General features: G+C 39.8%; 1 protein-coding gene across 1 annotated transcript in view; it reads left to right on the top strand.

Moving 5' to 3' along the window:
- Nucleotides 1–729: 729 nt before the first annotated feature.
- enpp1 (ectonucleotide pyrophosphatase/phosphodiesterase 1) overlaps nt 730–19583 on the top strand; it is a 35203-nt gene continuing 16349 nt past the window's right edge. The window contains exons 1-6 of the mRNA XM_079571803.1: nt 730–948; nt 6986–7058; nt 13378–13435; nt 15053–15150; nt 15328–15407; nt 16219–16338. Coding sequence (XP_079427929.1) covers nt 811–948; nt 6986–7058; nt 13378–13435; nt 15053–15150; nt 15328–15407; nt 16219–16338 — 567 coding nt within the window. The 5' untranslated portion in view covers nt 730–810. The remainder of the gene's footprint in view (nt 949–6985; nt 7059–13377; nt 13436–15052; nt 15151–15327; nt 15408–16218; nt 16339–19583) is intronic.

Raw genomic sequence — 19583 nt, 5'->3', positions numbered from 1 at the left:
AAAAGTACAAAAAATGTGACAAAAATGTGATAAAAACGGACCAAAAAATGACCAAAAATTGACCAAAAATTGACCAAAAAAAGTACAAAAAATTGACAAAATAGGACAAAAAAAGTACAAAAAAAATGACACGAATGTGACAAAAAACGACAAAAACTGACAAAAATGTGATAAAAATTTGACCAAAATATTACAAAAAATGTGACAAAAAAATGACAAATAAATGGCAATAAAGTTACCAAAATGAGTTGAATACCCAACAAAAAATGGATGGAAAAAAAATCTGATGACGTGAGGAAAAAGATCCTCTCGGTTCAGGCGGGAGTTAAGAGGTTAATAGATATGAAAACGTGTATCTGTAATTTGCATGTGTGACCACGAGAGGTCACTCACGCTCATTATATTATTATAGTATTTTAAGAAATCTAATCTCTTACCAAAATATATTAGACTTAGATTTATAGACTTTGATTTATAAAAGGACAACGCAGTCCTATGTGCTGTCTTCCAAAGGCTCACCATGTCTTCATTAATAACTAGGCTTCTGTCTGTCTACTGAAAGGACACGACACGCGCGCGTCTTTCCTCAAAAGCACAATCCAGCGGCGCACAGTCGCTGAAAAGTCGTGAAAACTAAAAAGACGTCATCCAGGAGCGAGGCGGCGCTAAACAACAGCCCGGGGCCGTGTGTGAGTGTGAGTGAGTCCCTCTCATTGCTCAGCAGAGCAGGCAACTCCGCTTCACTCTCTCTCACACACGCACAGGGGGGAACGTGCTGCTCTGCTCAGTGACGCCCGGAAAAGCGCAGCAATGGACCCGGCCAAGTCAGCGGCGGAGGAGCGGAACGCGGAGCAGGCTGCGTCCATGTTCAGGAGCCACGACCCGGAGAACCAGAGACGGGCCACGGGGAGCAAGAAGATCAACAACCACTGGAAAGTCATCATAGCGGTAAGAAGTTTGGGCTTGCATGGCTGATGATGATGGTGATGGACAATAGGGTGAGCAATAACGGGATTTGTCGGATATTTTCATGCACTGGGTCATTTTGCTCTCATTCCCAGGTGGAAAACACGTGCATATTTGCAGGCTATAAATATTGTGCATGGAAACTACACTTGTGTAACTTACTTTATTACAGCTCAACTTTAAAGGAGCTATACCTGATTGTACAAAGAAACTGGTCCAAACTCATCTCAAACTTTCCTAATGCATTTACAACATCACAATTCGTCACAGGAACTGAGTTTAAACCAGGTTTCACAACTTTCAGAGAGAAAAACTGTCACTTCACTGTAAAATACGCCTACTAACCATTTTATGACTGTTTAAAAGGCTTTAAAACCATTATTTTTTTTGATAAATGTCTGCTTTTACCATATACTAAAGGACAAAACACATTTTATTCCAATAACAGAACATTTAAAAGCCAAGGATCGCTCCTTTAACTTAAGACAAAGAAATGCAATTAGGCTTACTGTGAACTGTAAAAAAAGAACATAGTTGCAACCACAGTCACTACATTTACATACTTAGTTCATTCTAAGTTCAAACAAAATATCATTAAGCATATCCTGAGCAGCGCCTCCCACCTCTCTTACATAATATCCGTCTCCCCATTGAGTCAAACTCCATTGAAATATCTCACAAATCTCCTGTTTCATAGCTCCATTATGCCCATGTTTACTCTGGCAATGCTCAGGTCGGCGTGAACTCAGCAGCGCACTGTCTGGGACTTTACCCAACGAAAACAAACAAAAACACAGACCTTTTTATTCACATCCTTTTGTTGTATTTCACTTATCGGGGTTAAAAATGAAGTTAACCCCCATGAACGTGTGTAGGAACTGACGACATGCAGCGTTTTCCACCGCCACCACCTCTACTTAAGCTCCAACTTCTGTAATTGTGTTGATAAAAGTGTTACACATATGTTAAACCTATACCAGCAAGGCTAAAGATTCCCTCATAATCCTGTTAGTTTGTGTGGGTTGAGTTTTTTCCACTTTTCTTTTACTTGTGACTCACACAAACCACTTCTGCTTGTTTTCTTGGTTTTGCTTGAAATGCTGAGGTCAGTTTTTCTTCTTAAAAAAAAAACAAAAAAAACTTTGACACAATACCTCAGGAGCATCCTATGACCCACACTGTAATGGAATGAATATGGCTTTTGTTTTTTTGTGCAGTTGTTCATACAGGGGAAAGAAAGAAAAAACATGTGGCACAAAGCCTTACCACATTTTTTTCCCAAATAAAAACGGGTGCTTTTAGATTTATTTACACAATAAAAACTGGAATAGTGCTCAGACTCAGACATGAGACGCGGGCCTTGGAGTTGTCATGGTTTCATGCTGTTTCGTCTTTGATTAAGCCATGGTTTTAGATCTTTTATAGATGGTTTTTGTTGTTGTTATTTAACCAGGAAAGTCCCACTGAGATTAAGACTGTCTTTTTTCAGGGGAGTCCTGGCATGAGAGGGGATCCTATTCTTATACACATACATTACACACTTATATACATATTTTTAGTGGGGGGCGCAGACAGGGGGAGAACTAACTCCACACAGAAATGCCCCGTCTGGCTCAGATATCAAACCTGGGACCTGCTTGCTGTGAGGCACGAGTGATCCGGGCCTGGAGGGATCTTTTGGCTTGGCTTTTTCTTTGTATCTTTAGCTCTATCCCCCCCCCACAAATCTCCCACACACTGTAAATCTAGCAAATCTTCAAGTTTAAGTTTCAAAAATGTCTTGTGATGACATGAGTCAACCTGGTGTTTAACCCTTGGTCAAGAATAGGTGACTAAACTGCAAAATGTCCACATAAGCAACTAAGCACAGTCTGCTGAATAAAGGAAACTATTGAGACGTTTACTCATTTATGAAAGTTACGCATTAAATAACTGTGTGTGTCTTAGTGGTTCCTAATGGGGGTGGGCTGGGGTTGCAAGTGGACCCTGAAGCCGTGTCTGGGCCTGGTCAGAGGATCAGGTCATAATAGACCTTGTTTGAACAAATTAAATGGTAGATAATCATTGTGTATGACTTATAAAGGGCTACATGAGCCGGAAACACTCACATTTCTGTTTCTTTGTTGTATTTACACACTCATTGGTTTTGATACATTTGTGCGAGCTTGACTCTAACACGTAGAAGGGGGGTGTCATTTAGGAAAAATGGTGGAACCACAGTCTTTTGTTGTAGTAGTTATATGTTTCACACTCCTTTAAAAGAAAAAAAAAAAAAATCAGATAAACTCGAAGTAATAACACAGTATCAAACATCAAGGTGGAAAAGTACGTGCCCCTATAACAGACTTTATCATTATGACAGTGACCCAGACAGAAGTGAAATACCCCAGAGTACATGCATTTATACATTGTTTACTTTCCCAAACCCACGTCTCCAGATCCTTTCCTCCACAGCAGCAGTACAGCTCAGCGGCAAGTGCTGGTTTAACACGAGGTCCAGACACCAAAGAAAAGACTAATGGGATTATTACACGGACAATTCCCACAGGTCTTAGCTTTGGGGTGAACTTAGGGGAAAGAGAGGGACATCATGGGGCAAGGGAGATCAACAGTGCCTGCCCACCTTGAAACCTTCTCCGGTTAAGTACATGTCACACATTTCTCACGGTTTAAAAGAAGGATGGATCCTAGACAGTTAGCGGCGGTAACTCATTACCACAAACTCTACTCTTAATTACGATTTTTATCTGAAACTTAATAAACCCTAAAAGTTATCATGGGGTTTATATGTGCTCCAATTAGCACATTTTTATAAATTGCTCATGTGGGAGTAAGTCAGTTCAGTCTTATTCTGTTTATATCTCTTCACTGTCAGCTCACCTGGGCCGCACGATATTGAAGTAACTTGCGATATGCGATATGATGGGGCAATATTCCGGTAACGATAATATTGCGATATTTTACTAAACCATTTTACCATGACATGTTCCATTCAAATTAAACACAAATCGCAAGTAGGCCTGTCACGATAGCAAATTTTAAGTTTGATATATTGAGGCAGGAAAGTATCGCGATAAACGATATTATTGACTCTAACGATACGAGATACTGTCAAGTCTCAGGCATGAAAATGGCAGTTCTAAAAGTGCATCATCATGTCCTAAAATACCGCACAAGCTGCAATAAACATGAAATATAATGTAACTCAATTTGCTTCTGTTAAAAATCAAAGTTTTACAAAGAAAGAATAAGGGGGAATTGCTAATCATTGTACAGACGATAAATATCGAGCCCAAAAATGCATCGTCTATCAGTTTTTTATTGAAGTATAGTCGACACAAAATCAAATTGAACTAAATTAGGAAATGGAAAAACTGAACCTTTACACATTTTCAAGTTCTGTTCATTGTTGGATGAAAATGTGTGGATCTCAGTCAGATGAAGACTTTAGTGATGTTGTGATATATTGTGGCTTCTTGCGAAACAGATATCTCACCACCTAATTTCGCGATACTATATTTTTTTGCGATATATTGTGCAGCCTTACAGCTCACGCCTGAAACATGTGTGCAATGAACTGATTTGAATAACCGGTATGTGTCATGCTAGAAAAAAAAGGTGCAAGTGGCTAAATTTGTTTCCTTTTGAAAGTCTGAAAAAAGTCTTTGAAACATGCGTAGCTGACATAAAGGGACTCCTGTCTTGGCTCTACTCATGCCAACTTCATACATGATCCTGAACATCTGGCTCCAAACCACACAGTTCAACTTGAAACACTAATTACACACGGAAGAGTTCGGCCTGACGTCGGCGCTGGGCTCTGTGTAGTGGGACCGGGGCGGCCATCTTGACAGCGGGTCATGTGACTGTGTTGGGCGAGCGGAGTCATGTAGGTCCAGGCTGAAATGACCCTTTAATTACACACCCAGGGCCTGCTTTGAGTGCACAGATGTGAGCCGTGCGCGGGATCAATTACAGGCAAACATGTGGAGGAAGGAAACAGAGGGAAGTGATTAGCGAGAGCATGCTTGGCAAGGTTCAGGCAAATAAATTATGTTTTAGCGTGCGGCAGGGATAGAATAAAGAAGCGCTTCTGCAGTAGTGGGCGTGTGTGTTTATTGAATGTGTGAACTGTGCGCCACTTAAGGTGATGCTCTGCTGTTGTGGTGGAACTTCAGATAAACCATAAACCATGCTAGTAGAGGAGATCACTTCTTCGCTTTCCTTACATTCCTTTGATTCTGTTGATGCTTTCAAGAGCAAACTAAAAACCCACTTGTTTCTTCAAGCGTTGTAAATCAAGTGGATCAAGGGCTGTTTTATGACCCTAACTCTTTTTGTTATTTATGATTTAAGTCACTAATACATATATGGTACTATCACCAAAAGAAACCTATGTCTCACGTTACTTATTGGGGCCACTAACTCCGAGAGCTGGACCTAGTCTTCCGATCTAGCCTAACAAGTTTCAAGTTTCAAGTTTAATGGTTTTGTATAGCCCAATATCACAACAGAAGTCGCCTCACAGCTGCACCAAACATTAAGGCAACAAAACAGAGCAATAAATATGACAATTAAAAGTTCAGGTGAATCCAGGCAAATATAATGTCCAGGAGGTAGCGACGAGCGGCGTGGGCGTCCCCTGTCCTCAGACACTCCAGCACGGCAAGGAAAAACTCAAAAACCCGGCAGGAGAAAAGAGAAACCTTGGGGAGAACCACAGAAGGAGAGATCCACTCCCATGGACGGACAGGCTATAGAGACCCAGGGCCGAAGGATCCCTCAGCAGACGGGCCAAGATCACAGACCGTCCAGTCCTCAGATTCCAGAATGTAGGGTTCCTCCGTTCAGCCGGGTTCCTCCGTTCAGCCGGGTTCCTCCGTTCAGCCGGGTTCCTCCGTTCGATCTAGACGGGCACTCCCGAGGGGGAGTGGGACAGGAGACACCATGTGAATAGTGATGAACAGACTACAGATACATTAAATATTGATAAGATCATGATAAGACAAAGTCTGCAGTAAGAAGAAGAGGATAGCGCTCAGTGGACCGTACTTCCCACAGCAGTGTTTCTCCTAATGCAGCTTTACTTCAGGCTGAGGGTTAGAGCTTTACTTCAGGCTGAGGGTTAGAGCTTTACTTCAGGCTGTGGGTTAGAGCTTTACCAAACTGACCTGATTATAAGCTAATTCGAAGAGGTACGTTCATCGTATCAGTATTGTATTACGACGTCTGTAGTATTTTGCCTGTGTAGATGCTACAGCATCATGCTTTGTGATTATATAAACTTTGTGTAATTGATTTGTATTGTTATTTTATTAACCACTTTGTGACGTCTGTGTGTGAAAAGTGCTACATAAATATAATTTACATATTTACTTACTTGTAATTGATTTCTCGGTTAGCCTAGTGTAACGTTTGAAAGTGAAGACCTACAAAACTTTTTCCATTTCATTTTTGCCACTTTTTTGTTGCACCGTCATCGCTTTTGTCGTCAGTTTTTTGTTTCTTCTTGTTGAGTTTTTGTCAAAGTTTTGCTGCTTTTTTGTCACTTTTTCCGTCGCACTTCCATCCGTTCATTTTTATCCTTTTTTTGATGGGTTTTCATCCACGTTCTCTCTCGTTTTTTGTCGCTATTTTGACGCTTTTTTTTTCAAGTAGCTTTTAGATTTGAGTAACGCCAAACCAAAGAAAATATGCTAGATTCAGGCGGGGGTGAAGAGGTTAACATCCTGAGATTTAGAAGCTAGTGATGTAGAAGCTGTGGTGGTTCTTGAAATCTGTGCAGATCCTTATCATTCATACATCACATCCACTTTGATTCCTAACGTAGAATTAACAAAGGATGAACAGGGCCGTACTTGTTGATGATTACGTTCCTTCCCTTTACGTCTGTTAGTCTCCGCTTAGTGTAAACATTACCAAGTGAGGTCTGGTATCTCTAAACAGTGTCGCCTGCACTTGGCTGCTGATCGGAGAGAGTGATGGCCTGACCTTAAACTCCTTTCTTGTGTCTCTGCAGTTTCTGCTGCTGTGCTTCCTGGTGATCGTTCTGGCTGTGGCGTTTTCTCTGAAGAAGGGCAGCAAAGATAAGGGTGAGTACAGCTAAAAAAAAATCTATTGCAGAAAGAAGAAAAAGTGTAATTAACAGATGATACCATGTTAGAGCAAGGGGAAATCAATTGGGTGGTGCGCAAAACAAACCATATTTGAAACGTTGACAGAAAAATGTTCTCTGAAAGGAGCGTCAAAATAGCGACAATAATGAGATGAAAATGGGGTTAAAACAGAAAAGTGTAGCAAAAAAAGTAGCAAAAAAGCAGAAAAGTGAAAAAGAACCAAAAAAAAGTGACAAAAAGCGGTGAAAATGTGGCAACAACGCGAAGAAATGTATTAGTTTAGATACGTTTTGTAGATTTGGGTAAAACTGAATTGGGGAAAATGTACTTCAAGGCCAGGGGTTAAGAGGGTAATGGAGTTGAAAACAGAAGTGAAACATAAAAACGTGTGCATTTTTAAGACTCAATAGACTTTCAAAGTTATTGTATTTTTTTCCTCAATCAAGGTTTTTTGTTGTTGTAATTGTTAGGTATAATAGCAATCATGATTTAAAGCCACACCGTGTAGAATTTTACCCAAAAAATAAAACTGAAACACAAGCATTTATTTCATGACAGATGTTTTCATGATTGAAAAATACTTCATAAATGTACAAACAAACATGTGCTTTTGCTGTGAGCGGCTCACCTCTCCTAAGACACGACTATAACTTTACCGGGAGTGGGTACGTCTCTAGCTCGTTGCCATGGCGATGTCGAGTAAAGTCAGCAGAATTTGAGATCTAAACAGGTTAAGTTTTTATCCAAATCCATTCTTTGATTACCCACTGCAGTAATAGCATTTTCTGTGTCATTGGGAGGAGGTTTTGCACTGATGGCAACCGCATAGTCCAAAATGTTACGACGTGTACCTTTAAATCAAAATGTGATCAATTTATATGACGTCATTTGGTATCTGAATAACAACCAGACTGACAAAAGTGACAAATACTATTGTCTGTCCAGTTGAAAAGTTATTTTGGCAAACACCCAAAGCAGTAAGTTGCCTTTCACCCTAAGACGGGCAGCTTTAAAGAACACAACAGCCCCTGGGCCAAACTCATCTCCTCTGCCTGGACATCTTCAAGCCGCAAAGCCAGCGGATCACTCTTTCCCGATGTCGACCTCTCCTCGTATCTCTCAAAAGGCAGGCACAGTTTGGAGCACAGACTGTGAGAGACTGTGGACTTCTGCCAGCTCAATTATTCTCAGTTAATTAGCGAAGGCAGACAGGCTGTTTTGCAGAGAGCAGACATAGTTAACAGGAGCGGTTCTCAAACAGCAGCGCGGGACACCTTAGCAAGTACATACTCAGAAATGAGACAGAAGGGGAGAAAAGAACAGAAAAGGCACTCAATCATGACTTAATAGTACAGCAGGGACGCAGCGATGGAAATTTGATCTCTTCCCATGCCACTTTCTGCGCCAATAAGAATTTCTCAAGAAAAAAAAACTCACACTCTTTCTACAGTAAGGTCCTCGGGCCATAAATAACATAATCTGAGTTGGCCCATTTGTTTGGCTGTAGCGTAGGAACGCAGACTAAATAGTTTCTGAACACCGACGCTAAATTAAGCTGCATCAACACTAGCGTCAGACAGAAAACAAGTGTCTCCATGTGTATGTGATGCCCCTTTATAAACATTCCAGTGTAAACAGGGCAGTTACAGCCCACTGCAGCTGCTCGGGCTCAGGGTAAAGTGAGGAGACTTTAAAGTGTGGCCTCGGGAAATCCAGCGGAAACTCAAAACTCGTGGCATTCAACGAAAAGTCCCAACGGTGTTATTCACATCGGTCAGGCTTAACTTGAACAGGTGAAGTAGATTATCTCTTTATCACGGCACCTGCTAGTAAGTGTCTGGATTACTTTACACTTTGTCATGTCAAATTCTGAAAATGACAGGGGTACGTGTCAAACAAGGCCACAATTGTAATGGCTGGACTAATCAGACGTGAAGTGTTTCCGGTTAGAGCGATCCTATCATGTTGTAGTTTAAAAAAAAACTGCAGCTAATGCTCTTTTGGTTAGAAAGGCGGAATAAAGCACATCTGTGGAAAGTCTGCTGACAGTGGCCCAGTCATTGCCCACCAATCTGAAGGTTTGTGGTCTACACTACTTTTGTCATGTCCCTGGGCAACTAATTTCATCCACCGACTGTGTGCACGGGTGTATGAATGAGACTCTCTTTGTGAGTGTCTGTTTGAGAGACATATGGAACATTTTGTTTTCTTCATTTCAGGATCCCACTTTGTCTTTATCAAAGGGGAAACTGTTCCTCATGGGGTCCATTGTCCTTATTTTAGCCCAAACCGACGTGTTTACATGCATCTGGTTATGGACATGCACTGTTCCTTCCTACCAGTTAAATAAATCATCAACTGATTGTTTGTTGATTTAATTCACTACTAAGGCAATTCCTCAGACTGGAATTGCCGCGTAGATCTCATGGTTAAAGCATAAATATACATTAAAAAATGATTGTGCCGTGAGCAGTAGTTTAAGTTGTGTAAGTCTGAAAGGAGGGGTAGGGCCTTATAAGTTATAACTAACTTCTTCCTACTCCCTTTGAGCAGCACTAATACCTCTTATGTTGTGAAAAATGCTGTATGTTATATGTATACTATACCTGTATGCATCTGTTGCTCACATAAACTAAACTAAACTAAGCTCAACCTCTGAACCCCACCTGAACCAAGTACATTTTCTCCAGTTTGGCTTTACCCAAAAAAAAAGACAATTGTTTGGTTCAGGTGGAGGTTGAGAGGTTAATCAATCTAACACAGTTGTACATTTAGATATGAAGTTATACAATGCAAAAAGTAGTTAACTAGATCAGTATAAACATCTCAATTTGAGCATAATAATCCAAATTTTAGTTATTTTGACTAGTTAAGAAGTTGTTGTGGCATTTGTCCTAGATTATTTCACTTGTTCTCAGATGTTTCTGACTCATTTCGATACATTTCGTCCTTATTTCAGGTTTTTCTTTGCCAATGGGGTAAGAAAATTGGTCTTATCTCATTGGCAATTTTACTTTCTTATTTCAAGCGAGATTTACCCTAGAACTGGTCTGAAATGTCCTCAAACAAGCAAAGTAAACTTGGTCCGATCAGAAAAAGTGTCTAAATGAGTGAGAACAGGATGCATTTCCTCAATTCAAGTAATTTAAGCCAATGCTTGATATTTACTTTATGCAGTGTAGCGTTGGGTCATTGGTTACGTAGAAGATTCAAGGCACTGTTTTAAAATTTGTGCAGTAACTTTACTCAGACAACATTGACTGAAAAAACTGGAATGATGATGTGTTACAAAGGTGTTTAGAGAGCAGTATATCGCATGGCTTCTTTCTCCTTAAATATGTCAGACAAAACTCTTCCATGAATGTTTACCCCGGACCCCGCATTTCTTTTAGTGAGTCTTTTGGTCAGACGTGGGCAGTCGATTCTGAATGTTCTTTGTGCTGAACCGCTGGTCAAAAACATCCTGGAGACTGTGGTACAAGTCCCTCAGGGGTGGAGCTCTGCTGCTGTGGCATTCACTCCCACTCAGTCAGCATAAAAAACAGATGAAACCAGAGGAGTTTATAGCCTGGCAGTGTCTTAATATGAACACAGCAATTCATGGACCAGTTGAATGGGCAAAATGAAGTGCACTCTGTTTGCTCACTGTGTTGTTGGAACAAAAGATGGCCCTGACCTCAATCTATGTTGTTTACACAGGACAGTTATGAGCAAACACACAACACAAATACAGTCTTGGTTCCTTAGACTAGGTTAGGGTTAGGTGTGTTTCTATTTCTATGTAATTACTTTGATTTATATTGTATTACACTTGTACATACCACGCTATTTCCATCCTATTGCAGTGCTGTTACTATTACCCACAATAGAATATAACAAATACCCATTATATTGAACTATGCTGTTGTGATGAGATAAGGAAACGGTAATGAATACTCTCCCCGCTCTGGTTCTAAGTGTTTCTGGGTGAAATCTGTTGGACTCAGATGAATCAGATAAAAATAGCTCTGTTTCGTTGAGTTCTTGTGTAATGTGGGTTTTCCCTTGGACTGGAGACCGCAGCAGCTGTTCCCAGTGGACCAGTTCATCCCTGGTCCAGTCCAGACCACCAGGGCTTGGCTCAGAGCCCTGTTTAGGAGGGGTTTTCTCACTATCGTGCTAAGAATCCATCTGTCTGCTATCTACTCAGCAGCAGGCTTTAACAAGGCCCGGGCTGTAGCTTTGCTGAGCAAGCCATTTCTGCCACAAAACACCATTCAGAGACATAGAGGATACTATGTGTGATTGTTCTGTGTCATGGTGTTAGATTAGACTGTTGTACACAATGGGTTCCTTGTGAAATGTTGTTTGTTCACAGTGTTATTCACTGGTCCAGGGTTGATGTCACTGAAGAGAAATGGGAAACAAGATAAAGTTGACATTGCCTTGGTTACATTGTAATGTGTCTTGCCATTATCTCATTGATTCAGTATGCATTCTCAATTGTCACTGTTATTTTTGTCTTGGAAAGATGGTGTCTCTATTTCTTATCTGTTTTTGGAATGTTGTTTTACAGATATGGCAACCGCTCTTTCAATTCTCGTAATATTTGACTACATATTTTAAAGCAGAACTAAAGTAACTCATGTTGTAGCAAATTGTGTTTTTTTACTCATTAATTGTCAATGAGAGTAAATACTACGCTGACATAAAAGACAAAGGGAGAGAGGGATATTGTTCATCCTTGGCTGTAAATACTGTTTAAGTTGCTGTAGCCCGCAGCTAGCTTGCCCGTTAGCCTGTTTGCTTCTTCTTCATGATACTATTAGTGTGTATTGGTGGCTCCGACCCAGAGGCAGCAAAGTTGCAATTGTAGTTTTCTGGCCAGAGACACGAGGGGGAGATGAAAGACCCCCTCAATCATCCCATTAACACTTGTATTACCCCTAGAGGCACTATGAAAAGGATTTGTTAAGGTAAACAAGTTACTTAGTGCTGCTATAATTAATCTTAAGTTAAGTGTTTTGACAAGTTTTATTCAAGATTTTAGTCAAATAACTCTTTACAGTTTTAGTGTAGTTGTAGCCAATGGAAAATTCATGTACATTTAATATAATTATATTTAATCAAGCGTCTCCCACATACACAAAGTCATTCCTGGCAATGAATGGAATATTTGATGTATTTTTAGTCGATGGATATAATAATGTTAGTCATAAAGAACTACTTTTAATATAGTTTTCATCTAATTTAAGTCTGCAAAAATATAATAATTTAAACAAGCATTGATTTGGGTGTGTCTAATGTTACAAATTCCCTCCCATTCACAAGTGTGTCTTTTTGGTGTTTCCGTGGGACAGTTGCGTTCTTGAAGTTCCCCTCTATCTTCCAGATGTTGCAGGCAGCAGCTCAGATGAAATGCTTTTCAGTAAACCACAGGACACCAACCACCCAGGTCTAAATGATACCATTCAGAAATAATGACAAGTTCATGAACCTATAGCGGGGCTTCGGGTCCACTCAAACTCAGAGCTTTTCTAAAGCAAGACTATAAATGAAAGTTACCCAGAACATAAATCTCACTGTTGGAAAAAATGGGAACTTTTAGCATCAAAGCAGTGGCCGGTATTCAGTACCAGGGCCATAAACATGTCAAAAATCCACATTTGGGGGAAAATTTAGCTTGTGTAAATCGATTTTGGTGGTCTCAGGCCGAGCTCAAGCACTATTTCATGGGTGTGGGATATTTTGCTGACTACGCCATTTCCTCAAAACAAATATATAACACGTGTTTTGTTTTTACGATGGTCAAAAATAGCATAAAAGCGCACGGTATTCATTGGAGTCGGATATATGAGATTTGTGAAGTGAATCGACCTCCACTTTCCCACATTTCCGTTTCTGCCTTCTCTCAGATGTTAGTGTTGCAATGTGTTTAAAACATGCCGTAATACATTGCAAATACCGGTACATATCTATTTCCTAAATCATTTCGCTTTCATTTTTGCCGCTCCATATTCCCAATAGGCTACATCAAACACATGCTCAAAGTGCAGCTTCCAAACGCTCAGGAAACTCCCTTCATTTTTTCCATCCTTTGTAATCCACTCACACATATGTGGATGAGAAGACACAGTGTAACCTTTTTCCTTCCAGTTGGAAAAAAAAAAGTTCAATAAAGCATTGAACACAGTGACTTTCCGGGGGTTGTTTCATTCATTCTGTGTATTGGAAGATTACAATTGTTGCCTTGAAAGTAAAACTGGTCGTTGACTGACATTTATGGTTCCATTTATTTATTTATTTTTTTTCCCAGGAAAGGTTTGGCTCCAGGAAACATTTGAGGACATCCAGCAGCCCCAGTGTCCACCTGGGTAAGCTTTCTATCCAGCTCTCCTCCATAAAAACGTGTGACCTCTCCTTCCATTTTCAAGAGGGCGGTGCATGGGCAGCTTCAGTGGAAAAACACAATTTGTCTTGAAGTCTGGCCTGATGTTGTTCTTTTTAAACGAAACATGGCGAGTTAAGTGGAAACTTGTGGAATCTAGGCTAATGGCTAATTCATGCTAATGTTCGTGCTCTGGGAGTAACCTAAAAAACAGCCTCCAAAACGATTAAGATGTATTTTGGCATTGCTTTTAATAGGCAACAATTCTCTCTTAGTTTCTTAACAAGTACCACACGCTAGCAGCAATGTCTATTTTGTAAATTTGGTTTGTTCAAGCTGCTCTTTGCGAAACAAAAATGCAATTGCACAACAGACCCACTGTGTGCAAGTGTCTAAAAATACAGCTCAGGTCTAATTAATGTTCGTAGGAGATTTATGACCACAGTAAGTAACCACTACTACTGTGTATCCAGGCCAAGACTTAACCAAAATATTCAGGGATTGAGCCCAAGCCTATGAATTATTGGGACACAGTTATGTAATTTTACCACAACTACTGTACAGTGACAGATTGAACGCACGGGGTGGTCAGTGTCCCAATATACACTGCCTGAACCAAAAAACGAACTCGCCGCAGAAAAGATCACATGTACATTGTCTCATTAAGCTTCTGCAATGTTTCATTTCTATCTGGTGTTCATATTTTATTTTAGTTTTGACTAAAATGTATTTTAATTTTAGTCAAGATTTAGTCAAAAAAAAAAGTTTCAATTTTAGTCTAGTTTTAGTCGACTAAAATGGCATTTCAATTTTCGACTAAAATTAAGACTAATTTAGTCGACTTATATTTATAATAGTCATTATAATCATATTTAATCGTGGTCCTCGACTTCATGGAGGTGCTTCCACATGAACAACTTGGCGGCAAGGTAGCACAGCGGTTAGTGCCTCCGCTTCACAGCTAGAAGGTCCCGGGTTCGATTCCCACCAGGATGGGGTCTTTCAGTGTGGAGTTTGCATGTTCTCCCCGTGTCTGCGTAGGTTTCCTCCGGGTACTCCACTGAAAACATGTGCAATAGGTGAATCCGCCAGCCAGGTGATTCTGACCATCAGCTTGGCTCCACATCATGGAGATGGGTCCCACTGCTCCTTACGGGTTGCCCCAGCGGCATCGAAGGATGGGTTAAATGCAGAGGACAATGGGGACAATAAAGTATACAAACACACAAAGCTCAGACCTGTTCATTTGGCAGTGAATTTAAATGATATGAGGCTTTTTCAGATGGTCAATAGAAGTTTGGATGATTTTAGTCCCTCCTTTTCATTTTTATTTAGTCTTATTTTAGTCGACTAAAATATCTGGACATTTTAGTCATAGTTTTAGTCTCATGAAAAACTTTTAATTTAGTTTTAGTCCAATTTTAGTCGTCAAAAATATCACTTTGACTAAAATTAAGACTAAATATTTTAGTCGACGAAATTAACACTTCCAGCATTCAATTTTCAAGATGCGACTTTTTTTTTTTTTACCTTAGTTGATCATGCTTTTATTTTTTTTGGAGCTGTTTGTTGATGATCGTGCTTCTTTTTTTTCGTTTGCCAGCTTTTCCAAACCCCCTCTCATCCTGGTGTCACTGGACGGTTTCAGGGCGGAGTATCTGAAGGACCACAGTAGCCACATCCCTGTCATCAATGCTCTTAGTAAGCGTCACATTCACATCCATAAGAACTTAGTGGACGTAATATTGTGTTATCGTTACAGTGAATCAGCAAAATGGCGTCAGTGGGACAAAAACTTTGACTCATTGTCCATCTCACTGTAGATTTGTAAATGCAACGTTCATACACTGACACTGAAAAGTCAATTTGTGATTTCAGAAAAGTATGGCACGACGACTCCGCACATGCGCCCGGTCTATCCCACCAAAACCTTCCCAAACCACTACAGCATCGTGACGGTGAGTTAGACGATGTTTTTTTTTTTATTAGGCAGAGCGGGTCATTGTGCGAATGTTCTCTCTCAACGAACTTCCGTTTGCTTTGATTCAGGCTTTTCTCTGGATCGATTCAGGGTAGACAGAAGACAGATTATGGGGAGGGTCCACTGGGGCCTGGAGAAATGGAGAGAAAGGAGGTTTTGCAGTTTGGGGATGCAGGAGGCAGGCTTAGAGTAATGATTGTGAAACTGTGATAAAATGCTACACAGAATAGTTTGGACAAATTGGGGGTTGAGTTCATGTTTGGGTGTGGTTTAGTCTTGGCACAGTCTTTGTTTAGCCCAGTTTTTCTGGTTTAAGATGTATAGATTCACCACATCCCCCAGAATTATTCTTTGCAAACCCAAGCCACACTCACACACTCAGATTGGTGTTTTCTTTGGCTTAAAACGTGCCCATTTTGGTTTAGATCTAGGTCAAATAGCTGCGATTATTTACATTTCCAGCTCACACCTGTCTGAGAAAGCTGTCAACATGGAGAGGAGTTTCCCACTGTTAAATCAACTGTTGCTGTATAGTAATGGGGTTGTGGGTCAGTTGTTAGAAAGTATAGAGGACACCACTGAAAAATATATCATGACATTTCAGTTGGAGGTAAAATACATTTGGCTTTGCTTTTTGTGTGACAAGTGCACCTTTCTCAATGAAGGACTGGACACTGAACTAGTATTTGACGTATTTGCAGTAAGAACATTATCATCCTTTGCTGTTTTCGGGTTTGACTTCATGATGTGTTGTTTGAACATTCAGTAAGTAAATTGCATCTTTGCAGGGTTTATATCCAGAGTCTCATGGCATTGTGGATAACAAAATGTACGACGTGAAGAGGAACGCTTTCTTCAGCCTCAAAACAGATGAGAAGTTCAACGCAGAGTGGTATGAAGGTGAACCTGTAAGTAATATTGATCTGTTATTATAACCTGTTTGAGTGTCACTCTCAAACATGCAGGGTTGTCACAGTTGTGCGGCCTTTTGAGCTGTTCTGCAATTGAAGCCCTGGAGTGGCCATAATGTATTTTGGTCTATACTTTGCTTATTTCTCGATGGCAATTATTATTTGGAAAGATAAACCCTAAAATCTTTTTTTTCCGTACATATGGTATGGGTTTGGCCACTGATAGTTGACAACTCTGTATTGTATGTTTTTGTTGTTTGATTCCATCTGCATGAGTATGTTTTAGTTTGTTGAACACAAATGTTGCTAGTTGGTAGTAATGGTCAAACACAATATAAAGCCACATATGCTTCAAAGGACTTTCTTGCAAAATAATGAATCCTGCTTTCTCAAGACTTTGACATTTAAAACATTACTGTAGTTCCTGTTCTTCAGTTCTTAACACCCCCGATCACATTTCCTTTTCTTTCTATTCAAATCACTATCATGTTTCAAGGAAACAGCACCACATGTATTTTTCTTTACACACACAATCACTGCTGCACACGGTGTCAGACGTTGCTGTTAAGAAACTTGTGAAAGATAACCAACCTCTATTTAGTGGCAAGCCATGTGTTGAAACCGTGAGGTCTGCTGGGCTTCAACAGGCCTCCCACTGGGGCCCAGCTGTAATTAAGTCAAAGTGAGTGGCACGAGACAAGGGTTTATTTGACAGATCCTCATTGCTTCAAAAACTCCTGCAGGTCCCAATCTCAATATAATGAGAGTGGAGCGACAGCTCAGACTGGAAGGTTGTTAGTGGTTTTCCTCCTTAAATCTCCTCAACGCGCTCTGTGACAGACAACTTAGTTTGGAAACACAGGAACACAAGGATTGCCTCTGCCCTGCTTCAAACCTGCAGGAGACTGTGTTTGTATCAGGGATCACAAGCAGAAGCTTGCCACTCTCTTCCAAGTAGTTTCTATACTAATGAGTCATAATTAATATGAATTTTATTCATTCTCATCACAAGTTGAACAAGTTCTGCAAACGTTTAAATATAGTGAAGTATGAAGAGGAAGTCATGTTCTTTTACTGTGTTGAAATGACATATAATCACAAGGTTCTGTCACATACAGCGGTTACACAAGTCTTATTGACATACAAGTAGCAGCACTGTGTCAATTTTGTAACAGAATAGTTGCTAAAATGTTGTTGACCAACGGTTTATTAGTTTTGGTTTAGTCTTGTGTCAGTTAGATCTCATATTAATTCTGAATTGTCAGTCTGTCGTCTCCTACTCAATAGCCGCCTTATTATTGTTTGCACCCACCTGCTGATGTCATGTTCTCTGTCTGTTTAAAGATTGTACATCTTTACAAGACGGACTCTAATCACTGTTTTTGTTCGTTTTGTCAGACACTAAGGTTAGAGATGTTAAAGATCTTTTACCTTTACATGTTTCAGCCGCCATCTGCAGGCCGTCATCAGAAGTATCACCGGCGTGCGGTGACGTGTCTAGAACACAAGTAGACACAATGAACGTTACGAAGCTGACTCTAATCATTTCAGCGCTCAAATTCCTGTCACTACAAAACCAGCTATAGTTTTTGCTTTATTCATTCCTACTGTTCCAGATGTTTCATGTTCTCATGAATTAGGGTTGAATTACTCACCAGTTTTGCATTCAAAACAATAAGAACACTAAGATAACTAAGATGAACTAAACAATGTATTGGACCTTTATCCAGATTGTGCGGTTGTTAGTGGTTTTCAGCCTCATAGCCCCCCTAAGGTTCCCTCCTCTGCAAAGTGACAGGCGACTCCATTGGAAAACACTGGAACAAAGGGGTTTCCAGGAAGCAACCAGCAGGGACTCTGACAAGTGATTGACTCTGTCACATATCTCTGTACGTATGGCTTTCAACCAAGCACATCTGAAGGCTTAAAAAGATGACTATATGAATTATGAATTAGAGATTCCATAAGTCTAGTCTATATCGATTTTCTGTCAGCAATGAAGGATGGGCCGATAGTAATGGACAAGAACCAGCAGCCGTCATTTGGATAGATTGAGTTAGTAGTTGAGTTAAGTGCCAGTGTCCTTTCTCTTTATACATCTAGGGATTTCTAAGGAATGGCATATCGATTGCATTTCTTGATTAATCTGAGCTGAGTGTGTCTGAATGAGTGAAACATGGCCTCCTGTTTGGAGAAACCTGAGCTTAGTGTAATAAGTGTAATATATTAATAACAAGGAATGTTTGGGATTCCCCCCCCCCCAATAATTTTGTAAACATGTTTCCATCTGTTTCTGATTTTTTTTAATACATTTTACTTTGGCTGCACAATAAATTGCAAATTTATTGTTATTGTAGTATTAGGTGGTTATGAATTATATATGAATTATATACATTTTTTTTTTTCTGCTGACACAACCTAAAACAAAATGGTACCAAACAAATGGGTATCACTTTTTAATAACTCCACATTATTTAGCCTTAATACATGAGTTAACACTGAAGTCATGAAAAATTCACTAGTTTAGTGTGACTAACACTTAATACTTTAACTACTTAACAATGAATAAGTGACGTATGTGAAAAACTATTCATTTTAAGGCAAGGCAAGGCAAGGCAAGTTTATTTGTAGAGCACAATTCATACACAAGGCAATTCAAAGTGCTTCACAGTTGCATAAATACAAGAAAACAAATAGAATCAATAAAAACATCAACATAAAATTAATCAATTACAGTAAAAGGCGAGAGTGCAGATAAAATACTTTCAGTCATATGCATCGGTAAAAAGAACTGTTTTCAGCCTGGATTTGAACATTGTCAGAGTTGAGGCCTGTCTCACATCCTCATGAAGACTGTTCCAGATTTTAGCTGCATGAAACTGAAACGCAGCCTCACCGTGTTTAAGTTAGACATTAACTGTAGTTGTGAAGTGTTCAGGCGTAGTTATTATAAAGTGTTACTGAAAAAGACTTTGGTCTGGACTTTCTGTTTTCTCATTGCCTTGTTTTGGCACAATCTGATTTAAAAAAAAAAAAAAAAAACGTGTCTAGATATAATGGAACATACAGTATTAAAATATTGCACCTGCTGGAGCCCTATACTATGTTTCTGAAAAGAATTACAAATATTGGTTTATTCACAAGTAAATGTAATATATGACGTAAAAGTTGCTTCTGCCATGACAGTTGTCCAATCAGAAAGCCCAAAGTGCCTCTTCCAGATCCAGTGGCCAAATTTAAGG

The sequence above is a fragment of the Gobius niger genome, assembly GCF_951799975.1.
Source record: "Gobius niger genome assembly, chromosome: 15".
NCBI lineage: Eukaryota > Metazoa > Chordata > Actinopteri > Gobiiformes > Gobiidae > Gobius > Gobius niger.
This window is presented reverse-complemented; position numbering and strand designations above follow the sequence as displayed.